This window comes from Leucoraja erinacea, chromosome 9 (assembly GCF_028641065.1).
Source record: "Leucoraja erinacea ecotype New England chromosome 9, Leri_hhj_1, whole genome shotgun sequence".
Classification (NCBI taxonomy): domain Eukaryota; kingdom Metazoa; phylum Chordata; class Chondrichthyes; order Rajiformes; family Rajidae; genus Leucoraja; species Leucoraja erinaceus.
Window position 1 is genome coordinate 41,527,843 of NC_073385.1, and position 21,985 is coordinate 41,549,827.

General features: G+C 42.4%; 1 protein-coding gene across 1 annotated transcript in view; it reads left to right on the forward strand.

Annotated features, from left to right (window-relative positions):
* The window catches only part of heatr5a (HEAT repeat containing 5a), an 82,085-nt gene extending 72,241 nt beyond the window's left edge, over window positions 1-9,844 (forward strand). Inside the window, 4 exon segments of the mRNA XM_055640652.1 lie at window positions 1,368-1,592; window positions 4,137-4,288; window positions 7,007-7,220; window positions 8,563-9,844. Coding sequence (XP_055496627.1) covers window positions 1,368-1,592; window positions 4,137-4,288; window positions 7,007-7,220; window positions 8,563-8,885 — 914 coding nt within the window. The 3' untranslated portion in view covers window positions 8,886-9,844.
* Window positions 9,845-21,985: the final 12,141 nt, after the last annotated feature.

Genomic DNA, 21,985 nt, shown 5'->3' on the forward strand with positions numbered 1-21,985 from the left:
GACACACACTCCCCCCCCCCCCCCCACCCCGTCCTCTTCCACATATATCCCTCCCTCTGGCTTTACTTTTCAATTATCTGGCACCCTTTGCTCTTCTGTTAATCTCCAGCCTCTGCCCACCCATCTCCCAATCAAACCCTCCTCACCTCTATCCACCTATCACTTGCCAGGCTTTCTTCTGTCACCTAGTCTTTTCCAACTTTCTCCCCCCCACTCCCATCTGTCTGAAGGAGTGCCCAGACCTGAAAAGTCTCTGTGCATTCCCTCTAAAGATGCTGTCTGACCTGAGTTATTCCAGCACTTTTTCTTTCACTCAAGATTCTAGCATCTGTAGTTCCTTGTATCTCTATAATTATTTAAGTCTTGTTCAAGTTTATTTCTTGCCTGTTTAATTAAAATTAAACATTTTGCAATTGTAAGTTCTTGAGTCAGCCATTCCATTCTTAATTCAAGGGAAATCATTGATGAACAAAAACCAAAGTGCTGGAGGAACTTAGTAGGTTAGGCAGCATTTGTGGAGGGAATGGACATGATGTTTCATGCCAGGACCCATCTTCAGAATGGTGGAGTGGAATGGGGGGGAGGGAGGGAGCTAGAGAAATGGGTGAGGGTGGGGCAAAGCTGGGCAAGTGAAGGTGGATACAGATAATTGGCAGATGGGTGTGGTAAGTGCTATGAAGGCCTAAATGATGGGGAAAAGAAACATAAATGAGGAAGTATTACTCTCAATGCATCCATCATTAGAGCAATTGTAGTATCCTGTTAATGGGTAATTGATGTTTGTCCTTGGAGTCAGATGTTACGTACAAACCTAAATAAAGGGGAAAAGAATCAAACGATATTGAAGAAATATTGAAGAGTCTGAAGAAGGGTCTCGACCCGAAAAGTCACCCATTCCACCTCTCCAGAGCTGCTGCCTGACCCGCTGAGTTACTCTAGCATTTTGTGTCTACCTTGAAGAAGTATTGACTGGAAACAGGCCCATCGGCCCACTGACCGTCGATCACCCGTTCGCACTAGTTCTATGTTATCCCAATTTCTCATCGCACACTCGGGGCAATTTACAAAGGCCAATTAACTTACAAACCCGCACATCTTTGCAATGTGGAAGGAAACCATAGCACCCAGAGGAAACCTATGGGGTCATAGGGAGAATGAACAATCTGCAGCCAAACAGCTGAGGTCAGGATTGAACCCGGGTACCTGGCACTGTGAGACAGAAGCTCTATCAGCTGGGCCACTGTGTGCTGCCCCAACATTGTTCTCTAAAATGCAGAAACAGTGTGTTTTTTACAGATTTATGTGAAAATTAATTGAGAATTTTTCAGTTCCTTAGAAATATTGACTTATCTTTCTTTCTTTTCTAGGGAGTGTGTCTATTCTTCCTACTGTCCTTTACCTTATCACAGGAGTCTTAAAAGAAACTGCAGTAAGGAGGCTTGATGGCTGTATATCTTCAACGGTCAATGCTGCACTGCAAGCACTGAAGGTGGTTGTATCCTCTCCCATGGCGAGAGCAGAGAAGAGCCAAGTCGCGTGGACTAGGCTTCTCCGCAGTGCTCTTGCAACTATTTTGGAATATTGGAATCCAGGTAACAGAGCTCCTAACTCTCCTATATGATCAAGATTATATTCAGGAGTAAAAATGTCCAAAGTCACTTCACAGGATAATGATTAGTTTAGTTTAGAGATATAGCACAGAAACAGACCCTTGGGCCCACCAAGTCCATGCAGACCAACGATCTCCCCGTAAACTATCCTACACACTCGGGACCATTTACAATCTTTACCGAAGCCAATTAACCTACAAACATGTACGTCTTTTTAGTGTGGGAGGAAACTGGAGAAAACCCACGTGGTCACAGGGAGAATGTACAAACTCCATACAGACAGCACCCATTGTCAGAATCGAACCTGGGTCTCTGGCGCTATAAGACAGCAACTCTACCGCTGCACCAATATTATAATAAATATTATTGGACAACGATCAGAAGATTGGTTAAAAAAATTAGGATTTGAGGATCTTTGTAAAGATTCAAAGAGCATTGAGAGGTTTTGGGAAAGAATTGCATACATTGAGAACTAGACATCCAAGGTTTGTGCAGTACAGGAGAAGCAATGAAATCAAGGATGTTCAGCAATGCACAGAAAGGTCTTTAGGCTGGAAGAAATAATGAGTATAGGATGGAGCAACATCTTTGGGGGAAAAAAAGGATGAGAATTTTAAAATTAAGTCCTTGATTACCTAAGACCCAGTGTAGACTAACGGACACGGGAATTCTGAGTTGGCAAGATTTATTGGGACTTAGAATATGGCAGTAGAGCATTGGATGAGCTCCTTCTTAAACCGTAAAAGATGGGAGACCGCAGAGAGTACTTGTGATGTCAAACCTAGGGTCAGATGAAGGCCTGAGTAGTGGGTGATTCCTAACGGTTGTGGAATTGGATAGAAGTAAAAGTCATGGAAGTAAAAGTTGGGGGAAGCAGATATCTGGTTGCAGACTCACCTCGTGATCAGCTCTGACATAGTAAGAACGTAAGAGGACTGGGAGTTGACCACTTGTCCCCTTAAGCCTGTCCCAACACTTAATATGATTATGGACGATCTTCTCCAGGTTTTGAGGTTGGAATTAGTCTGATGGGGATGTAAGAGTAGACCAGAGAGAGAGACCTTTCAAAATGTTGAAAAGGGATGGGAGGGAAATGTGTATCTGGTGTTGGGATAATGTTGGAGCTGGCAGAAATCACAAAGGATGATCAATTGAATGTAGCTGATGTGGGGTGGAAGATGAGGAGCAGAATACAGTAGCTCTGTTCTTGATAAGGGATAAGAACCGAGGTTGGGAAGTGAACGAGCTGTGATCAAGGGGCTCTGACCACTATGATAGAAGGAGATCCTTGTTTCAGGAGGTCATTTCAGAAGCACATTGATCTCCTGATTTGGAAAAAAAAAACAAAACAAAATGGAGGAACTAGGAGAATGGAACAGGAGCCTTATAGGTAAAGTGGAAGAAGTGTGCAGAGAAGTGTGGGAGTCTCTGGACGTGACGAATATTTGGAGCCAGCATGTCCCCTGAGATGGTGAGATCCAGAAGGGATGCATCACCGTTCCTTCCCTTTCTGCACGAGAATGAGGACAAATCCATGAAATTGGCCCATGCATCTCAGCATTTTGCAGGTGACCCTTCCCTTCACGACCCCCTGGTCCACTCCTCTAATCCCATCAGATACAGACCATCTAATGCACCTTGCAACTGCAGTCGATGAAACACTTGTCCTTTCACCACCTGCACTCTTAACAATCTTTTCAGGTCACGCAGTGATTCACTTGTGCTTTATCCCATCTAATGTGCTCACAATGTAGTCTCCACTACGGAGGAGAAACTAAAAGCAGATTGCATGACTGCTTTGTGTTTAGTCCAGGAGAGTCACCCATTGCCTGCCATTTCAATTCCCTATCCATCACCCACTCTGGTCTATAAGTTTGTGGCTGTCTGCACTGTTACATTGAGGCCCAATGCAAGCTAAGGAACATCACCTCATCTTCCATCTGAGCACATTATAACCTTTTGGACACTTTTGAATTCTGGGACTTTTCCAATAATTTGAGTTTTCTGCAGGAGTTTAAGTTTAGTTTATTGTCATGTGCACCGAGATACAGTTAAAAGCTGTTTTCATGCACTAACTAATCAACGAAAGACAAATCTACATATTACAATCGAGCCAGCTGCAGTGTATAGATACACGATAAAGGAAATAACTAATATATACAGGATATGCAGAGATAAAGATTCTTAGCTGTGCTGATAGTTGAAAGTACCTTCACTCCTTATTACCTTCATCATGTCTTCTTATGTGTAGGAAAGAACTGCAGATGCTGGTTTAAATCGAAGGTAAACACAAAATGCTGGAGTAACGCAGCGGGACAGGCAGCATCTCTGGAGAGTAGGAATGGGTGACGTGGGTCTCGACTCGAAACGTCACCCATTCCTTCTCTCCAGAGATGCTGCCTGTCCCGTTGAGTTACACCAGCATTTTGTGTCTACCATGTCTTCTTATCTTCCTTTAATATTAACTAAAGTAAATTAAACTACTTCGTTGCTCATTTAAGTTTTATTTTGTTCTTGTTTCCATAGAGCTGAACCACTCAGATCTGGATGAAATGAGCATGCTAACTGCCATTAGTATTTTCCTGATGTCAGCAAACCCAGACGTTACATGTGTGCAGTGCCTTGAAAAGGAATGTATCAACCGGTTTAAAGTAATCCTCAGTTGTAAAAATCCAGTAGTAAGTATTTCTGGCAGATTTACTTCAGTTCAGTAGTGTTGAGAGACAATTCCTCTGCGGTAAAGTTTTTATCAAATCTCTTCAATGTGTAAACCAAGTTCCAATTACACATTTTAGCTGCATAGAAACAAAGTCCTGGACTTTGAAGTCTTGTCAGCATTTTGGAATGATGCTGACAAATTTCTGGCAACAAGTGCGTGTAGATTTTGGGATTTCTGTTAATTATGAAGGTCACAAGCTGGCTGGCATAAGTACCTCCAGCCATTTCCTAGCTGCACTCCACCACTGAACTGGCCTTGTCAAAAAGCAAGATAGGCTTTCTGAAGCAGTGAAATTCTTTGACACTTGGCACAAGGTAAACATAGAGCTCAGGAATTTCTAGGGCCGCTGCATCACTTCATGAGGTCAATCAAGGCCCAACATTTGTTTAGATGAATTTATGCTAACTCTATTGATAGTCTTTTCAGAACTGCTGGTGAAGTCGAAAAACATCGAGGCTTACACTTATGCAGGAGCTCCTGGGGTTTGGGGGCTGCATAGAAAAGTAATATATACATTTTTAATTTGACTTTTGCTCGGTTATTTGTCCTGTCTGAATTATTTGTGACTTATCAGAAGATCATAAAACATAGGCGCAGAATCAGGCCATTATGCCCATTGAGTTTGCTACATCATATTAATACTTTGTTAATCATTAATCATCAGTCCGAAAAGGGTCACCTATCCATGGTTTCCATACAAGTACTGCCTGACCTGCTGAGTTACTCCAGTGCTTTGTGTCCTTTTGTGAAAACCAGCATCTGCAGTTTCTTGTTTCTACAAACTATATTAGTGACTCCTTTTGTCTAAGCACTGTAAGATTTATCAAGGTATATATACAGTGGGAAAGAGGGTTTTTGATCTGCCCATATTCATCCCCTTTTCACTCTGGGTGGTGGATGCACGGAACAAGCTGCCAGAATGGGTATTTGAGTCGGGTAGTATAACAGCATTTAAAATACATTTGGGCAAGTGCAGGGATAAGGAAAGGTTTAACGGGATATGGGCAAAACGCAGGCAAATGGGGCGGGATTAGATGAGGTAAATTGGTCAGCGTGGACGAGTTTGGCCAAAGCGCCTGTTTCTGTGCGGTATGAATCTATTACTCTAGGCAAAGGAAAAGAATGATAGACACAAAGTGCTGGAGTAACTCAACGGGTCAGACAGCATCTCTGGAGATAAAGAAATGGTTTGTTTCTGTTTGGATCTGCTTTGTGTTGAGCAAAAACAAAATCAGATTCCCTGCTTATCATATCCAGCCACTGACCCTGGTGGCGGTTTCAATTGACGGCAGGTAAGCAACTTCGAATCAAGAAACAGCGTATGTTGGAAATATGTCATGGCAGCTTGCAAGTGGGTCAGGCAGCATGAGTGGAAAGGGTTAACATTTCAGGTCAAGGAACATTCATCAGAACTGGGAAAGTGGTAAAATAGTAGGAACTGCAGATGCTGGTTTAAACCAAAGATAGAGACACAAAAAGCTGGAGTTACTCCAGCGGGACAGGCAGCATCTCTGCAGAGAAGGAATGGGTGATGTATCGGGTCGAGGCCCTTCAAGGCTGGCAGCTTCTCGGGAGAGAAGGAATGGGTGACGTTTCAGGTCGAGACCCTCGAAGTGTCTCGACCCGAAATGCCACCCATTCCTTCTCTCCAGAGATGCTGCCTGTCCCACTGAGTTAATTCAGCTTTTTGTCTAAAGCGAGAAAATAAATTGGGTATAAGTTGCACAGAGGGTGAGAATGATTGGATAGCATCAAGGGAATTATCTATTGTAGGGAAAAGTGATTGTTCAGTTTCAGAGCTGCTTGGTTAATAGATTATTGAAAGCGGAAAGGAAAAAAAAAAACAAAGGGATATGTTAAAGTTGTGAAAAGTAGGTCAGAGCTATTGGTGCAACCTAAGGGAAAAATGCTGGAAATTAGGGATATCTGTTTCAGATGTTTCTGTGCTTCATATTTAAGATTTCCAGCTTCTGCAGTTAATTCATTTTTAAACAATCTGCTGACATTTACTAAATTGATGCAGGTCAGTGGCTAGCTTTTGTCAGCAGGGAATCTGACCGTGAGAGAAGGAATGGGTGACGTTTCGGGTCGAGACCCTTCTTCAAACCATTTGACTTAGTGTTTCATCGTGCCCTCAGCAGTGATCTTTACTGTCAACCTGCCTAAAATGTAACCCATGATCCGAAACATGATAAATGGATGAAAGTTGCTTGGTTATCTTTAGAATCTGTAGGAAGGAACTGCAGATGCTGGTTTACACCGAACAGAGACTTAAAATGCTGGAGTAACTCAGCGAGACAGACATCAACTCTGGAGAGAAGAAATGAATGCAGTTTTGGGTCGAAACCCTTTTACAGAGAGTCAGGGAAGAGGGAAACTAGAGATATTGAAGGGCACAAAGAGCATGTAAGGTGTGAAAAAGACAGATCAAAGAAGACGAAAGTGTTGAGCGAAACGATCGCCCAGTCAACGCTTAGTCTTGCCGATATATAGGTGTCCTTTTCATGATCAGTCCTTTTCATACCATACATGCTCTTTGTACCCTTCCATATTGTACAAAATATTTTTATCATTTAACTTTTTTAATTTGAACATCAGATTTTGTTTTTCATTTTCCATGCTCTGCTGTAACGTACCCTTGCTTTATTTTTAAGATACTCTTTTTTTAATATCTCAGATGCAGACACATTGCTGCAGATTGCTGCAGTCAGTAATCCAACATCCCAATAAAGCAGTGTCCACACCCTACATTCACTCCCTGACTATTTTGGTTGTTAATCGATTACGTGAGGTGGAAAAAGAGAAACCAACCACGGGCACCGAGTTGCAGGCCGTGCTGGAAGGGGTGAAGACTCTGGAGACTTTGGTCAGCTTGGCTGAAGAACAAAACCGTGAGTTTCTTCTGAATTCTTCTTTGGACCTGGATGAACAGCTTTTCGAGGTATACGTGGAAACGGGCACATCGGCCCACCGAGTCTCCGTACAGCAGAGGATTTTCCCCTTAAAATTCATAAGAGGAACCTTAACCTGTCGCTCCCTTTTATGATATAATAATGGTTTATGGTTGATTAATTCTCTGCTGAAACAGTGGATGGGTGAGTTCTATGTGATACTCTCATCACCTGCCTGCTAGGAACCCAGGATGCAAACTTGACGTAATGTTTTGTTTAGTTTAGAGATACGGCATGGAAATGGGCCCTTCGGCTCACCAAGTCCATGCTGATTGTCGATTACCCCTTCATACTATTTCTATGTGTAGGAAAGAACTGCAGATGCTGGTTTAAATCGAAGGTAGACACAAAATGCTGGAGTAACTCAGCGGGACAGGCAGCATCTCTGGAGAGAAGCAATGGGTGACGTTTCGGGTCTGAAGTAGGGTCTCGACCAGAAACGTCACCCATTCCTTCTCTCCAGAGATGCTGCCTGTCCCGCTGAGTTACTCCAGCATTTTGTGTCTACCATCCTACTTCTATGTTTTCCCACTCCCTACGCACCAGTGGCAATTTACAGAGGCCAACCCCGCACGTTTTTTGTCTTTGGGATGTGGGAGGAAAATGGAGCACCCATAGGTAGCCAATGGGGTCGTTGGGAGAATGTACAAATTCCCCACAGAGAGTGCCCGAGGTCAGGATCAAACCCGGTTCGCTGGCACTGTGAGACAGCAGCTCCACCAGCTGCACCACTGTGCCGCCGCCTTATAAAGTCTCATACAATTGGATCAGTGACAAGGTGAACAGGTGCGATTGGACACTTTGCTTTAAATTGGTCTCTTCTTTCCCAAAGATTTTGCGAATTACAACAGTTAAGGGATTCTGCTGGCCTTCCAGCACCTTCTAGAGGAAACATTAATAATCTTTGAGGCCCAAAGTAAGTGTTGAGCCGTTGGAAAAGCTCGGTCTGATCATGACCTGACCATTCATGCTTTTGAGAAGACGAGGAAATTCTAGTTTTTTTTTTTGCTTAACTTAAGGATCCTGAGGCCACCAGAGGCCTCCGTCAATAAACCATTCATGCAGCGTAGAATAACATTGGAGCTTGAAGAATCCTAACATTTCATCATTTAGAATGTCAGATATATTTGTTACTTTCAGCTCAAAAATGGATGTTTATTAATGTCCATACTAAAATACTTCTGGTTTTTAATGAATATTCTATGCACTTGTGTAGTTCGATTGTTCTTGAAAACAATTCAGTTTTCCTGTTAATTTGTTGCATGGTTTCTTATATTTCCAGGCATCTATTTGGTGGCTTTGCTTCTACCAATTCTGATATCCTTCCTTTTGGATGAAAATGCTCGAATATCAGCACCAAATCCGGTGAAGAGTTTACATGAGTTTGGTCTACAGAACCTGATGCGAATAGGTCCACAGTATCCAGCTATTTTTCAAAAGTTGATGGGTACGTCACCAGCTATGAAAGCTCGACTTGAAGGAGCCGTTAAAGGTAACCAAGAGAGCTTCGAAGCAAAGAAAGCGGCTGGACAGTCAAAATGTTCTGGAAAAAATTCTCCAAGTATTCAACTCAAGACTGATTTTTCTAATTTCCAAGAGCTGTGAAATAATTTAACAACTACTCATGTCGATAGGTTTACCAAATTGGAGCAAGTGAAGGGAATTTATTCAGTTAAAGTTGAAGAAATCGTAAATGGTATAATTTAAGGATTTGTTACATGTTTAGGATAGTGTAGAGCAGCTTGTGTATGGTTAACATTTTAAAACTTGACGAACATCCCATTTTTAGAAATTAGCATTTTATTTTTTATTAGAAAGCATCCATACATTTCTAACATTTCTTTTACTGTTATTTTAATTCTTGATTTACCCAAGTGAAGTCTTAAAACACGTGTACACAATTATGGAAATTAAATAAGAATTGGTATAGCCTATTAACTAAGATCTGGTATCCATTCGAGTTATATATATCCAGAGATTAATATTAAAGGGAATTTTATGCAAGTATCTTTGTCGTTAAAAGGCTGCTCTCCTTTGGCCTGAAATTTACAGAATTCCTGATATAGGTAGACACTGTTATTTGTGTGATTCAAAACATGCAAATTTATAGCCAGCTAACTTATATGAACTACAAATGCACTACAACTGTATTATTTTAAACAAACAAGATTGTTACATTGCTCGGCGCTTTCTTTAAAAAGAATATCAATTATATTTTTTTAAAGTGAGCTTTAATAAATCTCTAACCACAAGTTATTTTCTATAAGTGGCTGTTAATGCCGCTCAATTTTGTTTGCCAGTGATAATAATATTACACTGTAAAGTGTGCAGTATTTCTAATGTCACAATCTTTTTATTGATGGACTAATTTCACAAGCTTTTCTTACAGAAAACCAAACCGCAATTTACTAGCTAACATTTTTTGCTTTGGCTTAACTGAAGCTCTGAAGTACTATATTAATAGACGACTTGCAAGTTATGTATATAACACATGTAAATGATATAGAATAACTACATATGCGTTATTACCACTTTTGTATTTTTAAATAAAGCTAATTTCTTCACTTGGTCTGTTATTGCTCACAATATTTCCTTCCCACCTTGTCATTTTTCCCTGAGCATTAACCATTCTACATTCCCAAATGAAAATGGGTAATGACTTTGGTGTCCGCTTTATCAATCCTCCAACAGCTTTATTTTGTATTTGCACCCTCTTCCTGAAGATGCCAACGTTTAATATACAATTCCGGAGGCATTGCCGGCCATTCTTTCTGTGTGAAGCTACATTTTGGCAGACAGTTTTTTCACAGGATCCTCAGAAGTGACTGTAACACTAGTACAGGGTGTTTTAATTAAATTACAGCAGGGTGTTACCGGGTAGTAATTAAACATCAGAGTCATGAGTATTTATTCTCTTTCCAGTCCAGAAAAACATACCAATTATATAGACAAAGATGTTCCAAGTCTGTCAGCAAATAGTACAAACCGGAGCTCAGGTCCAGGATATCCTTGGTAATCTGTTGCCAGCACTGGTTAGTTCTGGCCTTTTCCTACCTCCAGTCCCCTCCCCTCTATTTTCAGTCTGAAGAAGGGTGCTGCCCCGAAACATCACCCATCCTCTTTCCTCAGAGATGCTGCCCTTCAGCACATTGTGTCGATCTTTGTTGAGATTAATCCCTTCAAAGATATGCAAGAGTTCACTGGTGCATTAATCAATAATTGAAGATTATTTTGTACCTAAGTTTCTTCTGTGTTTTCTTGTCACTGGAGGCAGTGTTTTATGTGCTAATTAATTTTGCACCTGAAATGTTTGCCTTTAGAATAGTTGATTTTTAGCTATTGTGCATTTAGTTCTTATCTCGTATTCCTTGTGAGCAGTTTTACTTTCGTGTTATCAGGCTATCCAGTATTGAAGGGTTTAATGAATTTGATCATCTTTCTATTTACATTTTGCTGACGACTTCTGTGACGAAGTATAATTTGTAGAAATATTTCTAATACTCAAATAAGTCACTATAGCAACCTATCAGGTTTAAATGTGTAGGAAGGAAATGCATACACGAGAGCTAGTGCACTTGGGGGGGGGGGGGGGGGGGGGGGTGAGAGTAAATGCCGGGGTCACCACATCAGCCGTCGCATTTAATTTGACACCTAATTCACTTTCATATCTTCGGTATTAAAAAAGTTATGGCCATTTTCATACTCGGAAATTAGCATCTTGTCCCCTATTGCTTTTCCATTGACTTAACACAAAAGCTGTGATCGAGGACAGTCAAAAGCCATAACTTTCTTAAAAATTAAGAGAGCTAAATGACATTTTCAGTTATTGTAGATTGAAGCATTTTAACACAAATATAAAACATCTTACTTGGATGACCTGAAATTAAAGCATATAACTAGTTAGTTACCTAATTGTATCTAATTACAAAATTGACCGTTGCGACGGAAATAGTAATAAACACCCAGACTGCCTTGAAAATTCAAAAATGTGATATTCTCAAGATCAGAACTTTAATACTAACATAAAGTGCAAGTGAAATGAATTTGCCAGCAGCGGTACAATGAGAAAGAACACACAAAAACACAATTAAAAAATGTAACACAAACATCCACCACACATTCATCACTGTGGTGGAAGGCACAAAATTTGGCCAGTCCTCCTCCATTTTCCCCCATGTTCGGGACTTCAACCCTCTGCAGCTACCGCTGCGGGCGTCCAGATGAGTGAAAGTCCAGGTAAGTCCTGAAACGGTGCCTCTGTCACCGGAGACCGCGGCTTCAGGTTGGTGTAAGCCGCAGGCCAGCGGTCAAAGATTTAAAGTTCCCGCCGCGCCGCAGCCAGAAACACTGCAGACCACAGGGCCGGCGGTCAGAGCTCCTCTCCAGGGGTCCCCGCGAGGGACCCCGCTCCCGATGGTAAGTTGCCACCGCGCCCGCGGTAGAAGTAGGCCGCGGGCCGGCGGTGGTGGCTTCTTCTCCCGGGTCCCCAACGAGGGATCTCAGGCTGCGTCGCTGCGCCAACTGGAGCTCTGCAGACCCCAGCTTCAGGCTGCGCGGGCCAGCAAAACGGAGCGCTCCCCTCCGGCGTGAGCTCACCCGCTCCACGCCAAGAGTCCGCGCTGCGCCCGCGGCTGGGGCCCCAGGCGCGTCTCCGGGAAAGGCCGCACTGATCCTCGATGTTAGGCCATTGGGGGGGCGACATGGAAAAAGTTGCTCTCCGTGGAGGAGGCCCCCCCACACCACCCCCCACACACGACACACAAAGAAACATTAAAAACATACATTAAAATATACTAAAAAAACTATTCTAGCAATAGACCAAGTCTTCATGGAGAAGATCAGTTGCTAGCTGGTACATTGGCATATCATAATCAGTGGCATCATCATACTCCTCAGATTGTAACCATTAAGCAACTCTGTACACTTTGTTTTTCCTCAACTTTTCAATTTTGGCATTGTAAACTACAGGTTTTTGCTCTTCAAACCACGCATGACATGCCTTTCTGCCCACTGCTTTCCCTTTAAGAATGTCCTGTAGATCATCACATTTGGAGTAGTCCAAATTCGGATATTCTCAGCGAATGCTATCTAAATCAGTCTCTTGCTGGGTATTTGGATGGACAATTTTTCATTTCTTCTTCGGAGACATCTGTTTAAAATGTAAAGGAAAAAAAATACCGAACAACATTAACAGAAGCAAGTTATTATTTGCAGTTTTAAAAAAAGGTAGAAATTATAAAGTTAAACGCTAAAACAAACAGTAAATACCCAACAAAAAAATTCATATTCATCATTCATCAAATCAATTAAATTCATCTAATCAATTAAATTCATCTAAATTCAATTACTAGATCTAAACATCTATCCATTTCTTAAGAAAAGGCTAACATTATTTAAGTTAAATAATTACAGTTAAATAAGTTAGAAGTTTTGTAACTGAAAATGGATGTGGGGGGAAGTTGAGGTAAATTATTGGGATAGTTCTACAAATGCTGGACAGCCTCCAGTAATTGATAGAGCTTTAGTTCATGAGGATCAGCAAGTAAATGAAAATCATGAGATGACAGATACCCAAAATCAGAATAAAAGTAGAAAGTGCTGGGAAAATTGGGTAAGAAGCATCTGTAGAAATAGAAAAAGAATTGACATTTCAGGTTGAAGACTCTTTGGTTGTTTACATTGGCAACATTTTGTGTTTTTATTTCAACGAGTGAGTCATTTCGTGTGAAGCTTTTCCTTTTTCTGAAGATCAAACTTCATCCACAAAATGATTCTTCCGAACTTATTTTCAATCCTCCCTACAACCTTTCTTTTTCCCAAAACCAGTGATTCTAGCGAGGGTATATTGTCAAGAATGTCAATATATTGATTCCCAGCCTAAATTAATTTATTTCTGGAGATTAGAAGCAGTTACCATTGACTATCGATTTCAGGGAGGATGGTGTTACAACAAAGCACATGAACTTATTGTTCCAATAGTCCTTGTAAATTGAATCCTATTCCTGTTTTCTTGTTTAGGAAGAAGGGTCTCGACTCGAATCGTCACCCATTCCTTTTCTCCAGAGATGCAACCTGACCCACTGAGTTACTCCAGCACTTTGTGTCCATCTCTTATTGTCTTGTGTTCTTCAAAAGGTTTATTGGGCACTGGAATAATACTGAGTCCATTTGTTTTGGATTTTTACTGTTGCTGATGATTCTCCAAACCCACACTTTAGTTTGTATACATGATCAGAATTGTGGCATGAAGAAATGTTATAAAAAGGAACAGCGGATGATGCTGCCTGACCAGCTGAGATACTCCAGCATTTTGTGTCCATCTCTGGCATGAAGAAATATGAATTGCAAGTTTCATTGTTCTTCTATACAAGGAATCCTTTTCATTGGGATCTTGAAATTACTTTGATGCCAGTGATTTTTCCAATCAATGTTTATGTCACCTCTGCTAAATGGTATGATAGGAATGGTCAGAATTATACCCCACCCAGTCATAATGATACAATTCAGCGTTTCATGGGTCTGGTCACCATCAGAGTTAAGTATTTGATGGTATCATCGGATGAACGTATGACAACAATAACCATTGTTATGCTGCAAAATGACTTGGAAGGGACATCCAGGTAATATATTGTGACCAGGTTTGCTCCAGTAGCTACCTCCACGACCATATTGCTGATAATTCCTGAAGAGCCACCAAGCATGTTTGGAAGCATTGCACAGAAGTAGAGGACATTCTTGAAAACTGGACAGTGGGAAAGATCCTAGAACTGGGGGACTTAATGCTAATGTAACTCATGGATTAGAGTTATATTACATGTAGTAGTAGTTGCACAGTTAATTAATGCAAATGTTATTTTTGTTACTTATTTTTATTTATTTTGGAATAATAGGAAGCAATATAAGAAGTTGAAGTCCCTGATGTTTGTCAGGTAGACAGGTTGTAATTACTCCCAGTGGTATATTGAATGGTGTTATTTCATATATCTTCCTTGGACCTAGCCAAGCGCCATCAGGGAGTTGATGAAGGGATTTTTTGAAATTATAAGAAAGTTGGGCAAGCTTGTAATTTGGTTAACCCAAGAACCTTGTGTACTGGAGAAGCATGTTTGGAAATGAGGTCAATGTAGCAAAGTAACTTAAGTGTCAGGCGAGAGATAGCAAATAGCTTAGGGAAATGTGTAGATACGCAAGATAGAGGTTACTGGAGCCATTGGATGTTTGTAAACCAGACGGAGGGCAATAAAATGTGTCATACGATGAGAGAAGTTGTTTTATGACACTTATTTACAGAATAAATGAACAGCTTTGGGGCTGTCCCACTTAGGCGACTGCAAGAGACTCTGCGGTCGCCACATCTTCGCGGGTTGCCGGGGAGTCGCTTTCATGGTCGTGAGGAGTTCCTGTATTCTGGGAACTAGTCGCGGCCTCATTATGGTCGCCGGGAATTTTTCAACATGTTGAACATGTTTCAACATGTTGAAAAATTAGTGGCGACCAGAATGAAGCTGCCATGGAGAGTAGCAAGAATTCTCGTGCCGTAGGTGGGTCGCCAGGAGGTCGTAGGTTCTCGCCGATGCTGACCGGTGAATTTCATTGACTCAATGGGGAAAAAAAACGTAAGCAGTAGTTTTCAGAACCAAGGATAATCGGCCAGTAATGTTAAATGTCCGCCAAGCTTCAGAGCCGTGTATCTCTGGCTTCTTAAACGTTGTCTCCACTCCTTCTCCCCCCTTGTCCCCCTCTCCCCCCCCCCCCCCTCTCCCTCCCTCTTTTAAAGGACCTACCGTACACTGTGCTTAAGCCGTCTTAATTCCAGCGCCAACCTTCCTGTTCATCGTGGCGATGTGTGTGTGTGTGTGTGTTTTCCACTCTGACAGTCGCCGTTCCAGTTGCCGGTTTTTTAGGCGACTGACGGCAACTTGACAGTCACCTGAAAAATTGCCTAGGTGGGACAGGCCCATAAAGACACATGAGAAGTGCCCGTGCTATCAGATAGAATCAACTCCAGAAGAGATAAAGCAAAGTTTAATGATGACAAAAAAAGTGAGTTGCTTTACTTACTGAATTTGTTTAGTTGATTAAATAATTGAATATTAAACTAGTAGCATTAAAGGTTCACAAAGGAAGAAATCCAACCACCTACATCCAATGGTGAAAACATTGTACATTAAGTTAGGAATTCACCATGCGGATCCTTCCATATAGATAGTGGAAAGTCAGGAAGGAAATCAACAGGATACCCGGAATGGGAACATGAACTTCTAGAGGTGTACGATAGAGAGCATATTGATTGGTTGCATTATGGCCTGGTTCGGCAAATTGAATGGTCAGGAAAGAAGATTGCCACAAATGGTGAACACTGCCAGGTCCGTCACAGGTAATGACCTCCCCACCATCGAAGGGATCTATATCAGGAACCTACAACACCATGTAACATTCAGTGGTGGACTGGGTCTAAAAATATTGATTGCCAGGAGACAAAGGGGGCCCACTTCATCAGGGGCCCACTTGATATAGGGGCCCCACTTCATCAGGGGCCCACTTGATATAGGGGGCCCACTTCATCAGGGGCCCCCTTGCCATCGGGCAAGCTGACACCCTGGCCAGTCCGCCACTGGTAACATCTCACTCCTGCCTTTGGGAAGGAAGTATAGGAGTCTGAAGAAAGGATGGGTAACGTTTTGAGTCGGAACCCCTTGTCAGTGTGCTAACATTTTACGGTCTGGATCTCTGGCATTTTAGAGAACAATAGATGAAAATTGCCTGAAGGGTGGGCGTCGCTTGTGGAAGGTTACAACAGAGCAATCTAGTGAAGGTTCTGTATGAATAGTTTACGCAGCAAGAACAAATAATGGTTTCCATGGACATTGCCACGAGTGTTGTGTTTCTGGTATTTGAGCAGGAATGTAAGTGGCATTGACCAGATGGTACAATGAAGCTTGAGTCATCATCCACCTTCCATTCTACCTACACTGGGAAAAGGATCAAGGGATTGAAGACAATGAGAAATGATGAAAGAGAAGTCAAACTCCTTTTTTTGATTATTCCAGAATAGAAATAAAATTTGAAAGGCTGGATCTGGCTGCCAAAGGTGAAGATAAATTGAAAGAGGTCAAGAATATAGAGTCATAGGAACATACAGTGTGGAAACAGGCCATTTGGCCCCACTTGCCCACGCTGAATAACATGTCTACACTAGGCCCACCTGCACCCATTTGGCCCATATCTCTCTAAACCTATCCTAGCCATGTATTGTACCTATCTAAATGTTTCTTCAAAATTGCGATAGCATCTGCCTCACCAACCACCTCTGGGACCTCATTCCATACACCCACCACCTTTTGTGTAAAAAAAAGTTACCCCTCAGGTTCCTATTAAATCTTTCCCCCCCTCACCTCGAGGTTAACTTATGTTGCTTGAAATAATTTGAGGTATGAAAGACACGATTCACCAAAGGGAGGACATCATGTGTGATAGCGAAACGGTTACATAACTCAGCTCCAGCATTCTTATCACTTGAGCTCATCCATCTGAACATTTTCCATTAACAAGGTAGATGCAGAACCACATTTGACTCATACAGTCTCTCTTGTTCTCCACCCTATCACAGACAGTCCCAATGTTCTCTACCCGTCTTCTCTGCAATATTAAAATAGATTTGATTTTTAACATGCAAGTTCTGAAAGATCATTGATCGGAAATATTAACTTTGTTTCTGTCTCCACAGATGTAGTTTGAACTTGTTGAGCATCCCAATATTTTCTGGGCTTTTTGTTTGTGAGACTGTACTTCACACCTCGTATTTTGAAGGATGGGATAATGGGACTCATTGACCATTTATGTTTTCTGCTAGAACTGTTCCAATAATATTTGACAAAGACAAGACACAGCAGTAACATCTTTGGAAATAATGCAATAGCAAGATGTGAATAGCAATATTTTATATTTACTTGGATAAGAATGATGGGTCTCCGCAATTCATGATGTGTAAGTGGAAGACAGTTTGATAAAATGTCAAGATTATTCAACATGTGCCTTGGACTGTTGAAATACAATAGATTTCTATTTGGAATAACCAGAGAAGCCTGCTAAAATCTTAGTGCCTGCCGGAAGAGGAACACAAGGAGAACCTGGAAGGAGACCTTGATTCTACAAAGGAATTTGGGTTGGGTAAAGACAAATGTCTTTGCATTTTGTTGTGCTGCTGCAAATAGGAAAGTTATTGTGTTTCAGAAGGAACTGCAGATGCTGGAAAATCGAAGGTACACAAAAATGCTGGAGAAACTCAGCGGGTGCAGCAGCATCTAAGTTATTGTTCTGTTTTGGTGCATATGACAATAAAACACTCGACTTGACACCCTCAAATAGCCTACATTGGCTAAAATGGTTACAGGATAAACATGGAAGGATGCAAGCGAGTTGATGGCAAGATTGCTGGTCCAACTAACTTATGGAGCTGATGCTTACTTGGGATTTCAATTACTATAGCTGTTTTCTGCTGTTTTTAAGCAAAGAGTCAGTGCACAAATTGTTGAATCACAAGACAAAATGGAAGTGTACAAATCAAGTAGTCAAAGTAAACTTTATTGTCAATTCAAATAATGCAACAAGTAGTTACACAGAGGATTGAAATTGCGTTTCCCCATACTCCAAATGTGCAAGTAATATTTATAACACAGACAGACTATATACCAATAAAGATAGACAATGGACATATACATTATATAAAATATTCACAGTGTGCCAGAGTGTAGTAAAATTTTAATGTATGTTATTAAGGTGCAATAATAAAGGTGCAATATAGAAAAGTGCAAATAGCATACTGCAGACATTGAGTTAAAGTTATTTTAACAGTCAGTTGGTCTTTGTTTGTGTAATGTTCATGGAATTTTCTTGAGTGTGTTGAGTAGTCTGATGGCTTGAGTAAAAAGCTGTTTTTGAATCTGGTGGTTTTGCTCCGCATGCTGCGGTAGCGCTTGATGGTAGGAGGGTGAACAGTTTGTGTGCTGGGTGAGTGGTGTCTTTGATGATATTGGTTGCTCTCTTGCGACATGGGTATAAGTCCTGGATTGCTGGTTGGGGTGATCTGGTGATCTTCTCCGCTGTCCTCACCACTCTCTGTAGGGCCTTCTGGTCAGCAGCAGAAGCAACTGCCATACCAGACTGAGAGACTGCTGTAAGAATGCTCTCAATGGCACCCCTGTAAAAAGTGGTGAGGGCAGAAGGGGGGAGTCGGCTCTCCTCATCCGTCGAAGATAGTGGAGGCGTTGCTGTGCTTTCTTGACTAGCGAGATGGTGTTGGTGGACCATGTCTGATCATCTGTGGTGTGCACTTCCCAGGAACTTGGTGCTTTTCACAGACTCCACTGCACTGCCATTGATGGTGAGTGGGGTGTGTGCTTGTCTTCCTAAAGTCCAAAGTTATTTTCTTTTGTTTTATTGACATTCTTGAAGGTATTGATGTACCAGTTGATGAGTTGTTGTACCTCCTCTCTGTGGCTGAATCATTGTGGCTGATGAGACCCACCACTGTTGTGTCATCTGCGAACTTGATGATGTGGTTCGAATTATGTTTGGCACAACCTCTGTTTTATCAGCGTGAACAACAGAGGGCTCAGCACACATCCCCGTGGGACCCCCGTGTTCATGATGGTGTCTCTGATGAGTTTTTGCCAACTCTTACTGTCTGTGGTCTGTCGGTGAGGAAGTCCAGTAACCAGTTTGCATAGTGGGGTTTTCCGCCGAGTTTATTCCCTGACTGTGTTGAAGAGCTGAAGTCGATGATGAACAGCTCCGCACGTAACTGTTATTGCCCAGATGAGCCAGGCTTAGGTGGAGTGCTGTTGCTATGGCATCATCAGTGGAACGGTTGGGACGGTATGCAAACTGGTATGGGTCAAGTGTAGAGGGGAGACTGGGTGTTATGTGGGCCTTGACCAACCTTTCAAAGCACTTCATCATGATGGACGTGAGTGCTCTGGGCCGGTAGTTGTTCAGTGTTGAGGCTGGGGATTCTTGGGTATGATGGTGGTGGCTTTGAATCATGCTGGTATGATGGCTTGGCTCAGAGAGGTGTTGTAGATGTCAGTGAGAACATGTGAGTTGGTCAGCACAGTCTCTGAGCACACACCCCGGTATGTTGTCAGGACCTGCAGCTTTTCTGGGGTTCACCTTGAGTAGGGTCCTCCGCACATCAGCTGGGTCCAGGTGAAGTGTTTCATGGTCTGGGCAGGGAGGGGCTTTTGTTGATGTGATGGTGTTGTCTTCCTCAAACCGGTTGAAGAAGGTGTTAAGTGTGTTGAGGAAGTCTGTGTTGTCCTCGCACGGTGGGGATGTTGGCCTGTAGCTGGGGACAGACTGGATGCCTTGCCACAGGCGCTTGGGGTCCTTAGTGTCTGTGATGCTTGAATTTTCTGTCCATAGACACGCTTCCTCATCCCCCAGTTCAAGTTGGCCCTAGCAATACTAAGGGCGTCTTTTCCCCGACTTGAAAGTTTAGCTTTTGAAACCTCCAACTAATTCCTTAAACTTTTCCTGCAGCATCTCATCTGAACCATCCATTGGTGGTAATAGTGTAGCTTATGAATTCAATTGCTTTTGAGATTTTGTAGACTCCCTTAACCCCCGTCCTTCCGGCTGATGCTGCCTTTTGTATCGTGTGTTCAGAGACACTCCTTCCTATTGACTTCAAAACAAAGTGGCAACCAGGAACACTCAATACCTCAATGTTCAAGGAGGCAAATTGGTATTGCATTGGAACTGCTTTGGGTAGGTGCATTTGAATCTTTTTTTTCAATCCACTGCTGAGGGAGGCAGGGCAGTGTTGGAATCTTACTTTTGAGAACGGCTTAAGTTCCATTGGAGGAGACGGGTGGAATATTGGGTTGGGGGATCACACCATTGGGGGAGCAGACCCAATCTGCACTTGGTCTAGTTTATATATTAAAACTGTGTGGCTGCCGCCTGCTGCCCGCCTGCCTTTCTGCCTTTTGATTCGTTCCATCGTGTGATGTCACACTCCGCAGATGTCCAATCGGAATGGATCCATTTACATGGACGGCTGCCGGCCTCCTTTCGTCCTTTGATTCTCTGCAACTCCGAACCCGCAGAATCGCCGACATCTTTTCCATTTCATTTCACTTTTTCTTTGCATTCCTCATCCATTTCTTTACTGAAGAAGGGTCCTTCGACATGAAACGTCACCCATTGCTTTAAGCAGACCCAGCCCAAGAGATGCTGAACGTTCCATCGTGTGATGTCACAATGCCCAATGTTCACATATGTCCTCGGAATGGATTCATTTATGCCTTTCCAGCCCCACATTTTGCTGACATTGTTGCCATCTTAGGCATCTGGGGTTATCTTTGTCAGTTGGAAGATAGACTCGGCTTGTAAGTGCTGTTCTTAGAAACATGTTTTAACTTTGTTTGAGGCCATGGACAGAGGGATCATATTGGAAGTGGGATGGAGAAATAGTTACAGGAACTGGATACTCGGGATAACACTCGAGGACAAAAAATAGATGTCCCGCAACGTGGTCATCCTATTGACCAAATCTTAAGCCCTAAGGACAGAAATGATAAAGTGGGTGATAGCGTATGGGAAGAATCTGTGAGAAGGGGATTTGGTCAGGGTGGAAGAGGGGACTAGAATATGAAGAAGAAAAGGAAGGGAAGGTTTTGAAAGGTCATCAAGTTTAAAAATCTGTCCCTCTCTCCTTATGCTCTGAGTCTGGCCACATATACCCAGCATTTTTTGTTTTAAAATTATTTAATATTTTTGATAGTTGCAGTATTTCACTTTGTGGGGGAGAGGCATTACAGTGGATATGGTGGAAATTGCTTAATGGAGAAACTGTTGGGGTGGAAGCTTTGAAGTTGGAACAGAAATTTCTCTGTATGGTGGAAGTTGAAACGTTGAAGCATGTAAGAAACGTAGCAAATGCTGTTCTGTGCTCTACTGTCCAGAGGAGAACCGTGGTTGAGGGAAAAGGGAAACATTGCAGAAGTACTCGTGTGAATAGAGGAATAGAAAGAAACCATTGTAGTTGGAAGGAAAACAGAAACTGAATCACAGAATCATTGGGTGGTGGGTACATGGAACAAGCCGCCAGAGGAGGCAATTGAGGCAGGTACTATAAACAACATTTAAATGAGATACGGACAGATAATGGGCGGAAATCCTGGGTGTGGGGGGGGGGGGACCCATCCCCCCCCATGTTTTGTGAAACATGTTGCAGCAAAACCGCCCGGGATTCCGGGAATGACTGAGGCTCCCAGGTGGGCTCACCTGCCCCGGGACTGGCTTCAGATCCCAGGTCCCGAAAACTATTTGAAAAAAAAAAAACGCCTGCGGGCCGGATGATTTTTGGTCAAGGGCCGCATACAGCCCGTGGGCCGTAGGTTGCCGACCCCTGTCCTAGATGTTAGGCCTCATTGTGTCCATGTTTTAAAAGTGATTTCTGCCCATTATAGGAAAGATTTAGAGAGATATGCGCCAAACACAGACAAGTGGGACTAGTGGCGGTAGGGCATCTTGGCCGGCACAGACATGTTTTGCCAAAGGGCATGTTTCAGTGCTGGATGACTCTGTGTTCTTGCTGACGTCAAAGTGGAGGAGGGGAAGAGTATGGTCAGGCTTGTAGTGATGATAATTATTGGGCTTATAGTTTTGACTGGCTAATAAACTGATCCCTGAAGAGGGAT